The 18,470-nt window shown below is 57.3% G+C and overlaps 1 protein-coding gene across 3 annotated transcripts in view; it reads left to right on the top strand.

Annotated features, from left to right (window-relative positions):
- GRM4 (glutamate metabotropic receptor 4) overlaps window positions 1-18,470 on the top strand; it is a 34,467-nt gene that overhangs the window by 4,581 nt on the left and 11,416 nt on the right. For all 3 annotated transcript variants that reach the window (XM_036398211.2, XM_036398213.2, XM_036398212.2), the window contains exons 2-6: window positions 1,575-2,351; window positions 8,248-8,464; window positions 14,712-14,847; window positions 16,700-16,854; window positions 17,235-17,375. In XM_036398211.2, the coding sequence (XP_036254104.1) occupies window positions 1,833-2,351; window positions 8,248-8,464; window positions 14,712-14,847; window positions 16,700-16,854; window positions 17,235-17,375 (1,168 nt within the window). In that variant the 5' untranslated portion in view covers window positions 1,575-1,832. The remainder of the gene's footprint in view (window positions 1-1,574; window positions 2,352-8,247; window positions 8,465-14,711; window positions 14,848-16,699; window positions 16,855-17,234; window positions 17,376-18,470) is intronic.

Here is an 18,470-nt window from a genome sequence, read left to right as displayed (position 1 = left end):
CTCCCTCCTCCTCTCCCCATTATTTGTGCTTTCTTCTTGCCTGCCGTGATATTTTTACCTTCAGTTCGTTCAGATTATATGATCAAAGGAGCCACAAAGGGGAGAGAACAGAGAGGGAAAAAGCTTAAAAGAAGAAAGGGAAAGGCAGTGGGCTCTGGGGGCACTGCCAGCTCTGCGGGAGCTGCCGTGGGCTCTGAGGGTTTTCCTGGGAGCAGGTCCATGGTGTGAGCATCCCACCTTTGATGGGCAGAAGTGTTGCAGCTCCAGGGATGAGGGTGGGAGAGCTGACCTGCTTTTGGCTGGTGCGGGGCTCTGAAGGCAGCTGTGGTGTCTGAGCATCCCTTTATCTCCCCATCCTCCTCCTCCTCCCCAGCACGGGCAGAGCCTGACCCACTCCCAGACCGTGCAGGAGCCACATTCCCCTGCTCCGTGCCCACTGGTGATGTGTGGGGTGCTCCTTGCAGGGGAACGGGACCATGCAGAGCTCTGATCCCTGTCCCTGATCCCCATCCGAGCAGGGCTCTCCCAGCAGGCTGGGGCGGGGGTTTTGCTGCAGCAATCCCAACCTCCTGCCTTTGGAAGCACAGAGCTGGGCACCGGGTAATTCTGGCTCCTTAAAAGCCCCGGCTGTCAGAATCGCTTTGGAGATGGGCCTTCAAGCGGCTGCGGCTGCATCGGCCGGGGAGGTGCATAATTTATGGAGGTGAGTTGAAGCCAGGGTCCTCCTGGCTGGGATGGCTGCGGAGCAGGAGCACCCTTGGGGCTGGTGAGACTCTGTCCAGCAGCTGTGGGCTTGGGTGCCGGCTCTGAGCTTGAGCTGAGATTAATTTAAGCTGTTTCCTTGGTCTCACTGTTGCTGCTCGTCCTGCCTGGGGAATGCATTTGCCTGCTCGGCTCCTCGCTGCTTTTGGTGCCTGCATTAATCATGCGCTGCCCTCAGCATCCATCAGCGGCTGCTGGGAGAGACGGCGGGGATGGGCACGAGGGCGAGCCTGCCTCGGGGGGAAACTGAGGCAGGGGCTGTGCTGCTGGGACAGGGACAGCTCAGGTGCTGTCGATATCTGCTGCTGGAAGCCGTCGATAACGGAAGCAGCTGCTGGTTCAGGAATCGGTGCCCTGAAGGGAGAGCGGCAGGAGTGCGGGGCTTTGGGCTCTGACTCGGATCTGGAACGCTGGGTTTTGGCAGTGCCTGGCTCTAGCTGAGGATGCAGACCTCAGTCTGTGGGGCTCCAGACAAGTGGGCTTGTGGAAGGTGACTGAAAAACCAGCTGGGAAAAAGTAGGGGTGTTTTAGGATAGGCAGGGACCAGGGCTGGGGGTGTGTGTGGGGTTTGCTGCACTCTGAGCACTGTCTTGGGGTCTTGGGACACCCTCTCAGTTCCCTTCAGAAGGGACAGGGTCTCAGGGCCCCCTCTGGCCTGTGCTGCTCTGTGGGGCAGTGTCCCTGAGGCCCCTAAATCTATTTTTTTTGCAATAATCCCTAGTGCTTATTTCCACTGATGAAAGCCTGGAACAGCCAATGTCCTTTTCCTGCTCCTGCCTAATTTTCTCTTCCCTTTTCCCTATCCCTCCAAGGTCCCCGGAGGAAGGACCCAAAGCTTTGCGTGGGCTCGTGGCTCTGCTGCTGTCTCTCCACTCTGGTGTAGCCATGCAGACCCCAGCACCCTCCTGCATCCCGACCTCCCTGTGCTCCCCCGGGGCCGGCAGCACCGTGGGGAGCCGCTGACGGAGCCGGGGCGGGATCCCTCCGGAGCCATGCCGCCCGCCCAGCCCAGCCCGGCCCCCTGAGTGCCGCGTTCCCGGCCCGAGCTCTGCCCCAGCACGGCCTTGGCGATGAGCGGGGGTCACTTTTGCATGGAGCGTTTGTCCTTCTGCCTCCTCCTGAGTGCCTGGAGCTGGGGGTGGGCGCCTGGGGGTGCTGCCAAGCCCAAAGGCCAGGGCTACCCGCACATGAACTCCATCCGCATCGACGGCGACATCACGCTCGGGGGGCTCTTCCCCGTGCACGGCCGGGGCGCCGAGGGCAAAGCCTGCGGGGAGCTGAAGAAGGAGAAGGGCATCCATCGCCTGGAGGCCATGCTCTTCGCCCTGGACCGCATCAACAACGACCCCGACCTGCTGCCCAACATCACGCTGGGCGCCCGCATCCTGGACACGTGCTCGCGGGACACGCACGCCCTGGAGCAGTCGCTGACCTTCGTGCAGGCCCTCATCGAGAAGGACAGCACCGAGGTGCGCTGTGTCAGCGGGGGACCCCCCATCATCACCAAGCCGGAGCGGGTGGTCGGCGTCATCGGCGCCTCGGGCAGCTCCGTGTCCATCATGGTGGCCAACATCCTGCGGCTCTTCAAGGTAGGGCTCGGCCAGGTGAAGGGAAGCCCTTGGCAAAACCCCTGCGGGTGCTTTGGCAGCTTTTCTCCTCGTGTGCCTCTTCCTCCACAGCTGGGGGGAGGCAGGGCTGGTGCTGTTAAAATGCTTCTCCTGCCTCCCCCGGGTCCCTGGGGATCCCTTCCTCCATCCCTTCTCCAGTGACGACACTCGGAGCAGGAGGATTTTTGTCTCATCTTCCCCGGTTTCGTGGCGCTGGTGCTCCCACCCTGTGGAGGGGGCTGGATGGGAGGTGGGCTGAGGGTGGGTGTGCTGCTGGTTCTGGGGGATGCTCCTTTGGGGGTGTGGGTTCTCCCCAAAATGTAAATCCCACCTGAGCCAGAGGGCTGGAGGCAGCGATGGCCGATGGCAGGGGACAGCTGGGGCTGCTCTGCTCCGGTCCAAGGGGACATCAGCCAGGCTGGGGATGCTTGTCCTGTGCCACCAGCCCCAGAGGTGCTCAGGCTGTGGTGGGATGAGTGGGGCTCTTCCTCCTGCTCTGTGCCAGCCGCAGGAATGCCGAGGAGTTGATAATTCCTTTCCCCCTTGCTGTACATTTATTTATCCACAACCACAGTCCCCGGGCTGCAGAGTGTATGAACAAGGGTTCCTCTGCAGAAATGAGGGAGAAATGTAAATATTCTGCACCTCCAGTGGCAATGATGGTGCCATTGCCATCTCGGCCTTCTCCCAGCACCCTGAAACGCCTGTGTTCTGCAGGATTGGTGCTGTTTTCCCCCTCAGTCTTTCCCCTCCTCTTCCTCTGCCAGCCCAGCGTGCTGAGAGCTGGGTCCCCTCCTGGGAGGGCTGGAAGCTGTTAAGTGAAGACGGAAGAACCAGATCGCTGATGGAGTTTGATTTTTCTGGGTCCCTTTTTTTTTAAAAACGTGTTAATGTTCCAGGCAACGAGTGAGAGGGCTATTCAATAATTAAAATAATATAAATTAGAGGGAGTGGGAGGAACTTAAAAGCTATTTGCCAAGACAAAAAAGATTGAATACTTGCTCTGGAGAGGAAGAGGGAGGCTGGAAGTGAGGAAGGAGGTAGGAGAGTGACAGTCAGAATAGTCGGGGGCAACTGAAGTCTTTCTAGGTTCTTTTGTTTTTTCCCCTCACCCTTCTCCTCCAGTTTTGGTCCTTGGGCAAAGAGCTGTGACCTGTTCAGAAGGATTTCACTGAGCTCAGGTGCAGCCCTGCCCCAGCTGAGGAGCCAGGCACTGCTGCTGCTGCTGGTGCATCCTGAGCCCCAGGAACTTCAATCCAGAGCTGATCCCAGCCCAACGGGGCAGGGAAGAAATGCAAATGGGGGGACGAACAGGTAGAGGATGGAGACTTCAAAACCCCTTGGGAGAGGAGAATAAGGAAAATCTCAGCCTTTCCTAGACAGCAAGGAATCCCAGTGGGGGGGGTGGTGCCCTCCTCGGTGGTCCCAGCACAGGGACACCATTCCCATGGGATTGGGGTCATGTCTGGGCACAGCCATTCCTGCAGCAGGCAGGGGCTGGGAGTTTGGGGGGTCTGGAGGCTCTTCCCCCCACCATGACCCGAGTGCTGCTGCTGCTCTTTGTTATTCAAACACTGCTTTTATGGCAGGCACATGCTTAAAATGAGAATAAGGCGACTTCCATTTCACGCCGCCGCTGACCTTTAAGCGTGGGTGACTCTGCTCCGAGGTTCAGCAAAACACTGACTGCCTCGGGCACAGGCAGCTGCCTCTGGCCATTCCCTGGGGCATGGCACTTGCTGGAGCTCTTCTCTCACTTGGCCCGGTGTTGCTGTGTCCCTCCTGTCCCCCTCGGTGCTCCGCCAGCACGGGGACGTTGGCAGAAAGTGCTGGGAGCTGGCACAGGGGGACCCTCCCTGCGGGGTGTTCCAAGTGCCCTCTGAGTGTTCAGGTTTCTGGAGTGCTCAAGTGGTTCTTGGGGAGGGCTCCAGCACATCTGGGAAGGCTCCAGCACATCTGAAAGGGCTCCAGGATACCCAGCAAGCAGCATAGAGTGAATCAGAGTCCACCAAGGTGAGGAGCCCACACAAGCCCAGCACAGCAGCACCCCCAGTCTTCCCCCTTCTCTCCTGTGGCCATGAGCACACTGCAGGTGGCTGCTCCTGTCTCAAAATGATGATCTCCCTGCTGTGGTCCCTTGTCCCATCCCACACTCCCTCCTGCGCACCTCTCCCTGCTCCATCCCCTGCAGACCCCCCAGCCCTCCCTGCTAGGCTGGCCTTGCTCCTCCCTGCCAGGGCTTTTGTCGCTCTGCACCACATAAATAAATAACGGGTCCTTCGTTAGCTGCCGCCTCCTAATTAAAGCTGTACATCAGTGGAACAACTTGCAGATGTGGCATCCTCTGTCCAAGCTGGTTTCATCACTCCTCGTCGCTCTGCCTGCAGAAGATCCTTTCCCCAAATCCATGCTCTGGGCTCTGTGTGATAGCATCTCCCTGGCGTCACTGCCAGAGCGCTCTGGCACCTTCCAGCTCCTTCCCACCCCTTGCTGCTGCCTCTCCAGCCCCAGCTCTACCCACTGGCTCCTGAACCACCACAGCAGTGATGGTGTCAAGGCATCCAGGCCCTTCTCCTGCAAATGGGATCCCCTAAAAGGGATCTGAGGTGCACTTTTCGTCCCCATCCAGAAAGAGCTGTGCCAAGTTGGAGCGCAAGCGCTCAGCGTGGGGTGAGCAGCCAGAGGATGGCTTTGACACGTGCCAGGCACTTTGAGGTGGCTGTTTCCTCTCGGTGGCAGCGAGTGCAGGCGCTCTCTGCAGCGCAGGGCTGTTGTACAGCATGAATAATTCACCTGAGGACGGCGCTGCCCGCGCTGCAGCCGGGCACTGGGCACCCGCAGCCCCACGAGGCTGCGCTGCCTGGGGCTGGCAGGTGCAGAGCTGGGTCAGCCCCTGGCTCTGAGCCCCTCCTGGCAGTGCTGAGCCCCTCCTGGCAGTGCTGAGCCCCCTGGCTCGTGGCAGGGTGCCCTGAGGCTGTGGGGGCAGTGGGGTGGAGGGATTCAGGACAGCTTCCCCACTGAGCAGGTAAATAACCTTCACTGAGCGGGAAGGGGGACGCTCTGATTAATCACCCGCTGCTGCCACTTCATTTCCTTGCTCTTCACTGGGCTTATTGAAACAAATTGCAGCTGCCTGGCTCCCCTGGGCTGCTCCCAGCCCTGAGGGGTCCCTGGGCACAGCTTGTTGAGGAGGAGTGGGACAGGTGGTGGCAGGGATCAGGGACAGCATCTTCCTGCGCCTGCTGTGCTTCCTGGAGTTTTAGTTCTGTCTTTTCCCTCTCCAGGGAGATGCCAAGGGCTGCATCCTGGGCCTGACCCTGTGCCCAGGGAAGGGGCAGCAGGATGGGGCTGCAGCTCCTTCCATCCCAGCACTGAGTTCCAAGCAGCCCTGCTCAGCTCCTCCCTGCCCCAGCCCCTGCGGTGCTTTACGCTCTCCCTAATTAAAAGCTGCCATCCAAATGGCTCGATGATGGAAATTCTAATTAAATCAATTCCATCTTGTCGGCAAACCAGGGCTTTGCATAAGATATGCATGAAATTAATAATTATGGGGAGGGAATTAGCTGCTCCTGACCCTGTATCTGGCATGGGGGAGTTGGTGCAGGAGCCCCTGCTTGTGGGGTGCTCCTGACCAGTGCGCTCAGCTCTGGCTCTGCAGTGGTTTTGGTTGGTTTTTGGTTGGTTTTTGGTTGGTTTTTGGTTCTTCCTGCCTGCTCAGGCTGCTGTTGGCATCAGCGGTTTAAGCCTGAGCTGGGATGTGCTGAAGTTGCCACCTTTGCCTAATTCTTACCAGCCTGGGGGGATTCTGTCTCCTGCTGGTGGAGGAAACACCACAGCAGCTCCTGAGCCACATTAATGATGGGTGATCATGGAGGGTGCCAAATGCAGCTTTCCCAGTGCATTTGAGGTCAGTCACACCAGTCCCTTGACCCTGGAGGAGCAGGATGACATCTCCAGCCCCAGCTCCCACCATCCCAAGGGATGTTTCTCCAGGCTCAGGGTGCTTCTGGGTGATGATTTTTGATTCGAAACAAGAGAAGGAAGGAGGTTTAACCCCTGCCCTGGGATCACTCCCTATTCTTGGTGGGACAAGGAACTCTTGGGGTGCAGGAGTGTTTGTCCCAGGCTGGAGATGAACCAGACAAGGGACCACCAGTGCAGTAAATTTGCAGTTGAGAGATGCTTCCAGCTCCTTCTTCTACTGCATCCTTCTTTCTAAGAACCTAGAATTCCCTGCCTGCATTTTGCTTTTATGTACCTAAAAGGACTTTTGTCTTTTATCTGAGAAAATAGCTGGAGCCAGGAGTTGGGCTATCAAAAAGGCAGAGGGGGGGAAAGGCAGAAGAAATCTATGAAATGGTCATTTGGGAACTGGTATTTTATTTTCACTTTCATCCAAGGCAGAGGAGCGAGGGGAAAAAGCCCTTTCCTTTTGTTTATTAAAATACAGCTTCCACTCCATAGCCTGTGGATCAACAGGTATTTTCTGGGCTTTGTGCTCCAGCTGAGGCTGGAGCAGGATGGGCAGGCCAGGGGTTAATCCAGGCTGTTGGAGCTTGGGTGGGATGGCAGTGGCGTGGGGAATAGCTGGGACCTCTCCATCTCCAGTGCCCTGTGGAAGAGATGAAACCAAAACACTTGGCAGGGGAAAAAACCATTGGGAAAGGACTCTCTGGAGAGGCAGGGGTGCATCCCTGCCCCCAGATCACCTTTGAGGTGGGCACGGCCTCCATGCCGAGCCCGTGTCCCTCCTGCAGGCTGGGCAGGGAAGGGGAGGGGTTGTGCTGGGAGCAGCCCCCCTGCTCCCCCCGGTGGGATGAGCGATTGCCAGGCGAGCTCCTCACCTGCTGAGCAGAATTTTAATGGAGTCTCATGCACCGGCTCCAGTCAGAGATCCCCAACGAGCAGATCAGAGCCCCTCGGAACGGAGCACAAAGCAGATTGTCACGGGGAGTAATCCTATTTGTGCCTTGATAAAGATTCCTTCCTCTCCCTCTCCCACTCCTGCTTCATCTCTCCCTTTTTTCATCTCCTGTTTTGCAGGCAGGTAGAAGGGTGGCTGCTCCTTTCCAGGGGCCTTTTAGCATTCAGGTGGAGTCGTGGGTTTATAACACCAGAATCGCATTTAATAGAGAGAGGCAGGAGTGGGAGAGGGGAAAGCACAGAGAAACAAAGGAGGGAACTGGGAGATGCAGGACTGGAGGGGAATGGAGTGGGGCCAGGAGGGTTGGGACACCCAGCCCTGGTGCACATCTCATCCCTGGGCTGCAGCTCCCAGCTGGGCTCCCAGTGAGGTGGCTGGGGCTGATTACACCAACTCGGATTCCAACAGCTGGCGGGGAGAACCTGGGCTTGATAATTTAATAAGCCTTTTCCATCTTTAAGATAAATGAGGATGTGTGGCGCGTTTTGGAAATGGAAAGTGCTGTGTAAGTGTTAAACATCGCCTGATCCCGCGGTGCTAAATCATTCCAGTGTGCTGGGAGGGGTGCAGTGGCTCTGGGTAATTTAAGGGGCTTATTTAGGGCTGGGGTGGGGGGGGCAGGATGGGTTGGATTTGTCCTTCCTGGGGAAGAAGCCAAAGGGAGACCCTGGCAATGCTGGCCAGGGCAGAATTATGGTTTTTTCCTTTGGTCTCTCCCACACTGGATTCTCCAGAAACCCTTCTGGGGTCCTGCTGGGTGTTCCTGAGCTGCAGGTGGTCCCCAAGCCCCGATGGAGCACCTGATGGTGGCACATGCTCCACCTACCCCGTGCTCATCCTCAGCTCTCACCTCCCTCTACTCCAGAGCAAGGCTTTGGGACTGTGGGCATGGCTGTGGGGTGGAGATCATCACCTCCTTCCCCTGATTCTGTGCCTTTCCCTGCTCCATCCCAGATCCCCCAGATCAGCTACGCCTCCACGGCGCCGGACCTGAGCGACAACAGCCGCTACGACTTCTTCTCCCGCGTGGTCCCCTCGGACACCTACCAGGCCCAGGCCATGGTAGACATTGTCAAAGCCCTCAAGTGGAATTACGTCTCCACCTTGGCCTCCGAGGGCAGCTACGGGGAAAGCGGGGTGGAGGCCTTCATCCAGAAGTCCAGGGAGGATGGTGAGTGGATCCGTCCCGGGATGGGAGCAGCTGCGACAGGAGGAGGAAAGGATAGCACTGGTTGGACTCCTTGGGCTGAGCTGGGATGGATGCTGTGCTCTGGGGGATGGCCCCGGAGCAGTGTGGGTTTTGGGGCTGCCCAAACAAGGATCCAGGTTTTCCAGCAAGGCTTGGGACCAGCAATCCTGGGCTGCCTCAACTCTGCAGGGCAGGCTGCTCTGGGGAAGCATCTCGAGATCCCACCCCTTGCTCCCCAGCTCTGCTGAGCTCACCCATCCCTCTGTGCCTGAGCCACGGTGCTGGGCGCCTTCCAGAAGACAAGATTTTTACAAATACTCCCAGGTTTTAACAGAAAATCAAGTTGGCACCAGCACGAGCTGCGCCCAATTTTAGTGGAATTATCCCCCAGGGCAGGTGTTTTAATTTGTCTATGGGCTTTGGACAGGCAGAAAGCCCGTGCTCAGCAGAACTCTTTGGGAGGATTTGTCTGGAGGCAAGAAAGCGTTTTGCTGACGGAAGCTCTGGGATGCTTAGGGGGGATTAGCAGCCTTGGGAGCAGCACAGGAGCTTGTGGGGACCTGAACACCAACCCCAGGATGGGTGAGGAGCCCTGGGAATGGCTGCTCTGGGTGCTGCTACCACAAACCAGAGGTGCCCTGGGACCCCACGGAGGGGCTGGCACAGCACTGGGATCCCTCCTGGCTCTGGCATCACCTCAGCCCCCCAGCACAGGGTGGGATGGGAGCTAAAGGGTGTTTTTTGAGACAGTTAAACCCCTGCAGGGCGCAGGCTGCTGCTTATTACAGGCTTAAGTGTGTCTGAATGGCACATTAGGTTCTGGCAAAGTCGGTGGGACACCGGCCTATCCAGAGCCAGTCAAACTGCGTTATGGCCTTATAAATGGATAAAGGGAATAAAAACTTGGAGGTGACGAGCTCCTAATCAAAGCCCTATAAATAGGAGCAGCGTTAATTCCGTCTGTCGCGCGCGCGCCCTGGCACCGGAGCCGGCTGTGCTTTTAGTATGCAGAGGAACCCATCTGGGGATCCAACTTGGGAGCTGCTCTTCAGGATTTTCACTTGAAAAGTGGAATATTTTTCACGGGGCTGTGGCTTCTCGAGGAGCAGCGCGTGGGGATGCTCCGGAGCGGTGGCTGCAGGGGATGTGTGGAGCTGCAGGTGCAACGGGGCTGTGCTGGGCGTGTGTGGCAGTGCCTGGCAGGGTTGGGGAGGGGCTGGGGATGCTCTGCTGCCCCATCCATGGGTGCAGCCCCCCAGGGCATCTGTGGGACAGCTGAGGGTCTGCACAGGCACGATTCAAACTCACGCTCCTCCTCCAGTAAGGAGTGGTGGTTTTGACTGGTGGTCCTGCTGCGGTGTGAGCTCTTCTCCTTTGAGGTACCTGTGGTTACCACGAGCTCCTCTAACCAGATGTTAACGATCTGACAGCGTAATTGCAGAGTAAAGGAGTGCACACGGAGCCAGAGCAGCCACGTGTTAATCTGGGGCTGCTGCAGTCCTGTAATTTGGGTATCCACATAACCTGGCGATTATGTGCATTAGTGATAATTTAGTTATCAAAAAGCAGATTTCCACGGTGCCTGCAGTGTGAGGGCAGCCCGTGTGGTGCCAGTGGTGATGCTGCAGCCCTGACACGCTGCAGGAATGTGGAGATTTGTGGGAGCTGTCTGTGGGGCCCTGGGCAGGTTCTGAGCTGCTCCCTGGAGCATCTCCCTTGGGAGCAACTGTGGTGTGTCAGCCACACTGCTTTGCCCATGGAAGTAGAGCCACAGCCACGAATAATGGTGAGGCTAGACCAAAACTGTGCTTTTTCTTTTTTTTTTTTCCACTTTATTTTATGTATTTAACCCCCCCAAGCCGTGCCATCTTTGGTGGCAATGCCAGGCTGGAGGAAGAGCAGACTCTGCCCACTTCACCTCTCTGTCTCCCGCTGTGCAAACTGGCCAGACACCAGACACCTTTACACAAGCACAGATTTATTGGGAAGGGGTGAAGGATCTCTGGGGTATTCCTGGCTCTCAGTTGCATTTCTCCAGCAGCCTAAAGCACCCTGTGATTTGTCACAGCTTCCAGGGGCCTGCAGCCTGTCAGAGGGACGGACAGGGCTGCCAGCTGAGCGAGGATCTGGCCTGTGCCAGGCTCTGTCAAGTGCTGGAGATTCCCGTGGGGGTGTTTATGCTGGGGGAATGGCCAGGCACAACCCCAGCCCCCCACGCTGGCTCTGCCCGGGGGTTCCTCACCCACCCGGCTCAGGCTGAGCAGCTCCCGCTCTCCTCCCCACAGCGCTCTGCTTCATTTCTCATGCCAAGCCCGAGCCTTCAGAGTCGGGTTTTATTTCCATCAGGCAATAATGCTCATTGCTGTCGTTAGCAGCTCGCACTCAAGCTGTTTGCTTTCTGATGCATTATCAACTTGACCTTCAGTTTCAATTTTTAGCAGAGCCTCACGTTGAAGCTTCAGAGCGCAGCGGAAAACGGTTCTGCTTGAGGCACAAAGCGACCTCCGACAGCGATGCGGGGAGGAAACTCGCCCTGGAGATGGGCTGTTCTTGCAGCTGGGGCTGGCCCTGGGCTACCACAACAGACTGACCTGGGTGGCTGTTACATCTTTATTCATTTCTCTTTTTATCTTTATCCATGTTTGCGGTCGCTCTGGTGATGATGCTCTTGGCCCCTGGTGGTTGCTGGTGGCTGCGCTGGTGGCTGGAGAGTCCTTATTCACCAGAGCGCTGCTTTTTGGGTTTTAGCATTGCAGAGATGTTCAGGCTGCAAAGGATGTGTTTTCTTCAGCCATTTTAAAGTGGTTTGAGTGCATTCTGCTCCCAATATCCATCCTACTCCCCCAGAGCATCCTGCACTGGCAGTGGCTGTCAGCTGGATGGCAGGGCCAGCAGCGGGGTGTCCCTGGTGTCCCCACCTCCAGCCCCTCTGTCCAGCATTTCCCCATGCCCCTGACCTGTGGCATCACTTTGGTGGCCTGATAGGCCCACCCAGGACCCTCTGGCTCTGCGTTGTTGAGGTCTCTGCTGTCTCCAAGCTCTTGGAGATGAGGGCTGGGATGGATGTCTGTGTAATGGAGCTGGCCTGTGCCACACCTTGGGTCTGAGGAGAGGGGAATATTCCCAGCCCAACTCCTTAGTCACGTACCTGGATCAATTTTGCTGCCGTTTCTCCCCCCCTATTGTTTCATCCTTCACTAAGTTTTCCATATTTTTAGTGAAGAGCCTGATGTATATTTGTGATGTGTTTGCTCATCCCCATGTGACATCCCTGGCTGTCTCTCTCTGGTTCCAGCCGGGCTCATTACTCGCGGTGGCTGCACCAGGAGGTCGCCCCCAAAAAGCCACTCCCAAATCTTGAGGCAGGAGCTTTGAGCTCAGCATTTCGGTCTGCATTTCCCCCTGATGGCTTCTTCTGTGATCATTTGCTTCCTGGTGGCTTTGAAGTGACACAAACAATGAGTCCCAGGGCAGAGGAGCAGCGCACCGCTCCAGGAATCCCAGTGAATCCCAGTGAATCCCAGTGAATCCCAGTGAATCGGGAATCTCAGGGGAAGGCTGGAGTTAGGAGGGGAGCTGGGAGTGGGAATGCCATCGCTGCTGGGCTGTGCAGAGCCTGATCCCTCCCCAGAGTGCCCAGCACTGCCTGGGGTGGGGGGAACACCCACATCTGCGTGGCTGAGCCAGTCCCTGCTTTACCCCCTCAGCCAGGTCCCTGCTTGCTGCCAGCTTGGCAGGCTCTGCGGGAGCGCTGGCAGAACCCCCTGAGCCAGGAGCTAATTAAGCACCGGTAATCAAGAGGGGAAGCCGGAGTGGCTGCGCTCCCACCGAGCCGTAATGGTGGAGATTAAACCCTGACCCGTGTTTGACAACAGGCGTTCCCAGGAGAGTCCCCGCGGCCCCGGGGGAGGCGAGATCCCACCGGGACCAGAGGGATTGAGGATGGCACAGGCAGCGCGGCAAGGGGAGGTTTGGAAGTGGGCTCAGGCTGGGTTTTCCAGGCTGTTTTTTGCCTCAAGTGCCCTGTGCCCTGTGGCACCAGTGATGAAACTCGTGGGATGTCGTCTGAGCATCCTCCAGCTGCCTGGCCCCAGACTGTCTCCAGCAGCTGCCGGTGGGGTGTTCCCCCCATCCCCAATATTCCCGCTCCTCTTTGGTCCTTTCCCAAGCTGGGGGAGGAGGAGAGGGGTCCCCATGCCTCACCTGCTGCCTTGTCCCAGAGCCACCCTTTGTCCCAAGTCAGGGAGCAGTGCTGTGCCATCCTGCTGGAGTAGGGAGAGTGGTCACCTCCTCGCCATTGCTGCCGCCCCTCACTTTGATTTCTGGCTTTAGAGGAGAATTTTGACTAAATGGATTTTGTGCAAAGACAGTGGGAGCATCACTCGGCAAATCCCCTTCCCAAACCACACAGCCACTGCCCCCCGACACCCTGGACTTCTAGCTGTTGGTGATTACATTTTCATTAATTAAGGAGATAAAAACATTGTCAGCATCTGCTGTGGGAAGCAGGGGCTCTCTGGCCCTGCAGGCTGTCACCTGGAGGAGCTGTGTTCCTCGTTAGTTTGATTTAACGAAGCAGCCGAGTAACATCGCGGTCATTTCTGAACTGCCATCGATTTAACCTCTTGTTTATTTATGGTTCCATCTCCTCTGCCACATGTGCAGGGAGATGTTCCCTAGCACGAATGCTTGGTGGCACTCAGGTGTGTGCCTGTGCCAGCCCCCAGCTGCCACTCGTGTGCACACTCCTGCCTGGCTGTGCCAGGGCTTTTGGAAGGCTCTCAGTGTTTGCAAACTGCTGCTTTTGTTGGATTTTCTCCACTGATTGCCATGGAAACTGTAATTAAGCTGCATGGTGGCCCCTGGCAGTGTGCTGTGACACCCTGGCCTGGCTGGGGGCTCTGTGGTGGCCAGGGTGAGTGTCCCCAGGCTGGGACATTCCTGTCCTGCTGGCGCTGCCGGCTGCTGCCCGCCTCGCCCGGCTGATCTGTCTGTTTATCCAACTCCCTCCTCTCCATCCATCTGGCTCCCCATATGGGAAACAAGCAGCAAATTGGCCCAATTTCTTACCACAGGAAAACAAACCCCCAAAAAACCCCTGGAAAGCCCCAGCCAGGTGAGGGGGGGATGCTGTGCCCCATCCCTGCAGCTCTCCCTGCCTGCTCAGCACCCAGCACATCACCCTTCTCTTGAGTTTTGGCTGAAAGGAGCCAAATTTTCCCAGTTTTCCTGCAGCCCCGGTAGGGAGTGAAGTCCCCTGGAGCCCGTCCCACCTTATCCCATCCTGCTCCTCTCCAGGGCTGTGCTCTGGGAGTCTCTCCCAGCCCCGGGTGGTAATTATGCTGACCTTTGCTTGAGCTGAGATCTGTTAGTGGCAGGAGGCATCAGCCGTGTCATTTACTATGCAAATTGAGACCATCAATTACATCCAGAAGGTCCTGAAATGTTTAATTCTCTCTCCCATCTCTCTCTTTATTGGCATCTGCAGAAATGCAGGAGCAGGAGGGCTCTGGCTTTTTGGAGCTGGAGGTTGGGAGCCCAGCAGTGAAGTGTGGGGGCTCTTCCAATTGTCTCTTTTAATTTTAATTACCTGCTTTTGCAATGGCTCCTTGGAAAGCTGGTCTGGAACTTGGCCAGTGCCATAGGGATGGGAGCAAACCCTTCTGCAGGGCCTGGCTGCTCTGTGGTGAAGGGCTTGTCTGCTCTTCCCATGGGGTGCTTCTGCCAGAGTTTGACCAATCTGTGTGCAGAGCCCTTTGCAAATCCTGGGCTGGGGAGGGGCTGGTGCTTGGAACAGGCTGGAAAATCCTCACTGAGCTGCTGGGATGGACTGTGTGTCTGTCCTGGGGACGTTTGGAGTGTGATGTGGTGGTGGCTGAAGGTGACAGGTACCAGAGGAGCGGGTGGGAGGCGGAGAGGAGCTGTGGAGATGCAGAGTGGGAGGGAATGTGGTGCAGAAGGGCTGAGCTGGGGGAAGAGGAGGGGTGAAGGCAGTGACCTGGGAGAGGAGGGCTCAGGGGAGGGCTGGGGGACACGTCCCAGGGGGTTGGGTGGTGGCCAGGAGGTCTGGCCTGAGGAGGTGGTGAAGTGCTCAGCCCCTCAGTGGGAGTGCTGGAGACGCCCAGCTCGGCCTGTTGGGCTGAGGAGCCCTGCATGGTGAGAGGGACCATCCCCAGGGGACAGGGCCTTGTGGGGTGTCTCAGTGCCAGGGGGGCTCTCTCTGCCGCAGGCGGGGTCTGCGTGGCCCAGTCCGTGAAGATCCCGAGGGAGCCCAAGCCGGGGGAGTTTGACAAGATCATCCGCCGGCTCCTGGAGACCTCGCACGCCCGCGCCGTCATCATCTTCGCCAACGAGGACGATATCAGGTGTGGAGGGGGTCTGGGCAGGGATGCACTGGGATGTGTCTGCAGTGGGGACAGGCTGCACTGTGTGGCATGGCAGGGAATGTCTGCAGTGGGGACCCACTCAGAGCGGCCACCTGGCAGGTGGCTGCCATCCAACCACAGCCACACAGAGCCAGCAGAGGAAAATCCCACTTCCCATCAGTTTTGGCAGCCCTGGATATCCTGAGGGGCTGCTCCCAGCTGGCCAGGGCAGGACCCAGGCGCTGGTTCTGCTTTGCAGAGCAGCCCCAGCTCCAGCGTGGCAGAGGAACAGATCTGAGGGACCTTTCAGGGACCTTTTGGGGACCTCCCCAGCTCTCTGTGCCCAGCAGGGCCGGGGAGGTGGCCTGCACTCAGGGTGATGAGCTGCTCTGCAGGCGAAGCGGCGGCTGCAGCTCTGTTGTTTATGGAGCAGAATGATTCACATGGAGCTACCCCTGATTTCCTAAGTGTCTAATTTATTAATCAGCAAACATTATGTAAATGTGGGTAAACTGCAAGTTTAAATCAGTTTACATCAGATGTGCAAACTCTCCCAGTTTCTTTTTTCCTTCCTTAATAGAAATGTCTGTGGAGCTGACATGGGGTGGGGGTGAGAGGGAAAAGGGATTTACCTTGCAGGATAAATGGCAGGTCCTGTTATCAGGGCTCTGGAAACATCCAAATGGGCTTGCAGCTCTGGGCAGGGGGTTCTGCAGCCCCCTTTAGCCCAGGAGTGGGGTTCTCCATGATCCTGACCCTGCACTGTAGAGCCTGGAAGATGGGAAGGACAGATTGGGAAGGTTGTAGCTGGAATTCTTGCCTGGCTCAGTTTGAGTGTAAATCACTGATCCCATGGGAATTTCCTGGGTTTGCCCTGTGGAGATCCTGCCCTGCACAGGGAGCAGGGGCAGCTGGAGGTGCTGCTGTCACAGAGTGGGACATGGGCTGTGACTGTCCTGGGGATGGATGTGCCCAGAGCCCAGGGCAGCCCAGGATGAGCTCGGAGCAGCCTGCACAGCTCCCACTGCACGCCTGCCTCTTCCCATCTTGTCTGCACTCTGCTGGATTTCTATGGGGTTTTTTTCCCTTATTACACGTTTCAAACACCATCTGGACTTGAAAAGATCAGCTCCGACGCGGGGGCTGAGTCACAGCCTGCCTTGGCTCTGCACGGGGAGATGGAGCTGCCCTGGGCCCTGCTCCCACATGGCTGGGGACCCACAGGAGCCCCCGAGGGGACAGTGAGCCCTGGGAGAGAGAGCCCACAGGGTCAGATCCAGGAACAGCTCTGTTCCCATCCTCTCACCGAGTTCCTGGCCTGGCTGGCACTGGAGGAGTGTGCAGGAGTGTCTGGCACCAGGAGGGATGCTCAGCAGGACCGATGGCATCTCTGCTCCCAGCTGCTGCTCAGCTGCCCAGCTGCACCCAGCAGAGCCCAGTTGAACCCAGCAGGGCCCAGTTTAGCTCCATGCTGGGCATTGGCAGCACTGGCTGCTCCTCTCCCAGGTCTGGCCATGCTGGGGGCACGTGCTCTCCACGCTGCTGCTTTCCCTGCCTGCTGCGGCATAACCTGATTCTTTTCCTTTTTTTTTCCTTTCCTAATGTTGGGTAATTAAGGGGAAATTCAATTACCAGTCAGCAAATATGCAAATGAAGTGAGAGAAGCAGCCTGTGTGCCTGGGCTGGGAGGACAGAGGGTGTGGGAGCTGAGTGGCACCGCTGGATTTTGTGTGTCCATGTGCACCAGGTTGTGCCTGGAGCAGGAGATGCCACCAGCAGTGTGCCAGTGTCCCCACTGCCCTGGGGCCAGACAAGGAGTTGGTGGCCCAGCCTCTGCTGCTTCTTTCCACAGAAGGGTGCTGGAGGCGGCCAAGAGGGCGAACCAGACCGGGCACTTCATCTGGATGGGCTCGGACAGCTGGGGCTCCAAAATTGCCCCCGTCCTGCACCTGGAGGAGGTGGCCGAGGGCTCTGTCACCATCCTGCCCAAGAGGGTCTCAGTCAGAGGTGAGATTGCCCTCCTTAACTGCAGGTTTTGGCTGTGAAACCACCATGGACTTTAAAGGCCTCCTGATTTGCCCGCCAGTCACCTTATTTTCCATGTGCCATGTTTTCCCTACTCTCCCTTTATCACCAACGTACCTAGAGAGGCTTTTTGCTCTCAAAGTCCCAGAAAGTCTCTGCTTTGCAGAGGATCTTCCCTGAGTGGATTTTCCACTTGCATCTCTGCACAAGTGACGCTTTGGACGGAATCCCACCACATTCTGATGTGTCCCCATCGCTCACAAGAACTCTCTTCCCCTCTGCCTGGGGAATTTGAGAGTATAGGATGCATCTCTCTGTCATCCCTGGGATTTATCCCCTCCATCCACTTTCTCCCCGGGCAGGTTTCGACCGCTACTTCTCCAGCAGGACCCTGGACAACAACCGCAGGAACATCTGGTTTGCCGAGTTCTGGGAGGAGAATTTCCACTGCAAGCTGAGCCGGCACGCGCTGAGGAAGGGCAGCAGCATCAAGAAATGCACCAGTGAGAGCTGGGGGGGCTGCTCTGGGAGGCTGGGGGCTCACAGGGGGTGTGTGGTTCTGCTTGTGAGCATGGAGTTTTTCTGATCCTGGTGGGGATCCCCATTCCAGGTTCCCAACTGCTTCCTCAAGCCCCAGTGCGCATTTTGAGTCATTTCCACCCAAAAGAGGCTTTAGGGACGAGTGCAGTAAACAAGGCAGCCGGGGATCTGTCTTGCTGACAGCGCTGCTGTCAGGTGATGGTTGGAGGCTCAGGGAGGTGACATGTTTACTGAGAGATGGGAGAGATTTACTGCCTGCCTGGCACCGGCTGAAGACAGATGACGGCGCCGTGGCTCGTGGGCTGCGACATGGCAGGACTTGGGGACATTGGCACGTCCCTTTGTCCCCTTGGGAGGGGTGTCTTGGAAGCCATCGTGTGCCGTCAGACAGAGGGACCTGGCTGTGCCTGTGAAGGTTTTGTTTTCCCCCTGCTCTCATCACTGAGGATGAGCAGGATGGTGCTTCCACGTCCCTGTCCTTGCAGGCATTCCCCAAGGGTTCAGCTGATGGTCTGGGTGGGTGGGAGCTGAGCAAGCAGCAAGGGCACACCAGGAAACTGGCTTGTGGCCATGGCCTTGGGTAGCCAAGAGCTCCTCATCCTTCTCCAGAGCATCACGGAACCCTTGGCCCCAGGAGATGCATGAGCAGGCCCTGTGAGCGCTGATCTCCTCATCTCCACTGTGATGCAGCTTTTAAACAGGTGATATTTCAGGGCCATGGTGTCAGTGGAAGCAGCCGAAAGTACGATGTGGCAAATGTCCTAGGAGCTGTCTGTAAATCATCGGAATTTGTCAGCAAATAAACCATCTCCCAAGTGATTGCTTGGCAGATAGAGCAGGGAGCTAACGCCTGGTGAAGCAAATCACCTGCCCCTGCAGATCCACGAGCTCTTGCCTTGCAGGGCTGATGCAAATGCCCAGTTTGGGGCTGTTTCCCTCAGGTTTGGGTAGAGCCCAACATGGCCAAGAATTGCCAGCTTGGCTAGTTTATTCCACCCCAAAAACCAAACCGAAGGGTCCCACTCTGAACCAGACAGCTCCTGGCTCCCCTCCCTGGA

This window comes from Molothrus ater, chromosome 25 (assembly GCF_012460135.2).
Source record: "Molothrus ater isolate BHLD 08-10-18 breed brown headed cowbird chromosome 25, BPBGC_Mater_1.1, whole genome shotgun sequence".
Classification (NCBI taxonomy): Eukaryota; Metazoa; Chordata; class Aves; order Passeriformes; family Icteridae; genus Molothrus; species Molothrus ater.
The sequence above is the reverse complement of the archived record's forward strand: the minus strand, read 5'-3'. Positions and strand labels throughout refer to the sequence as shown.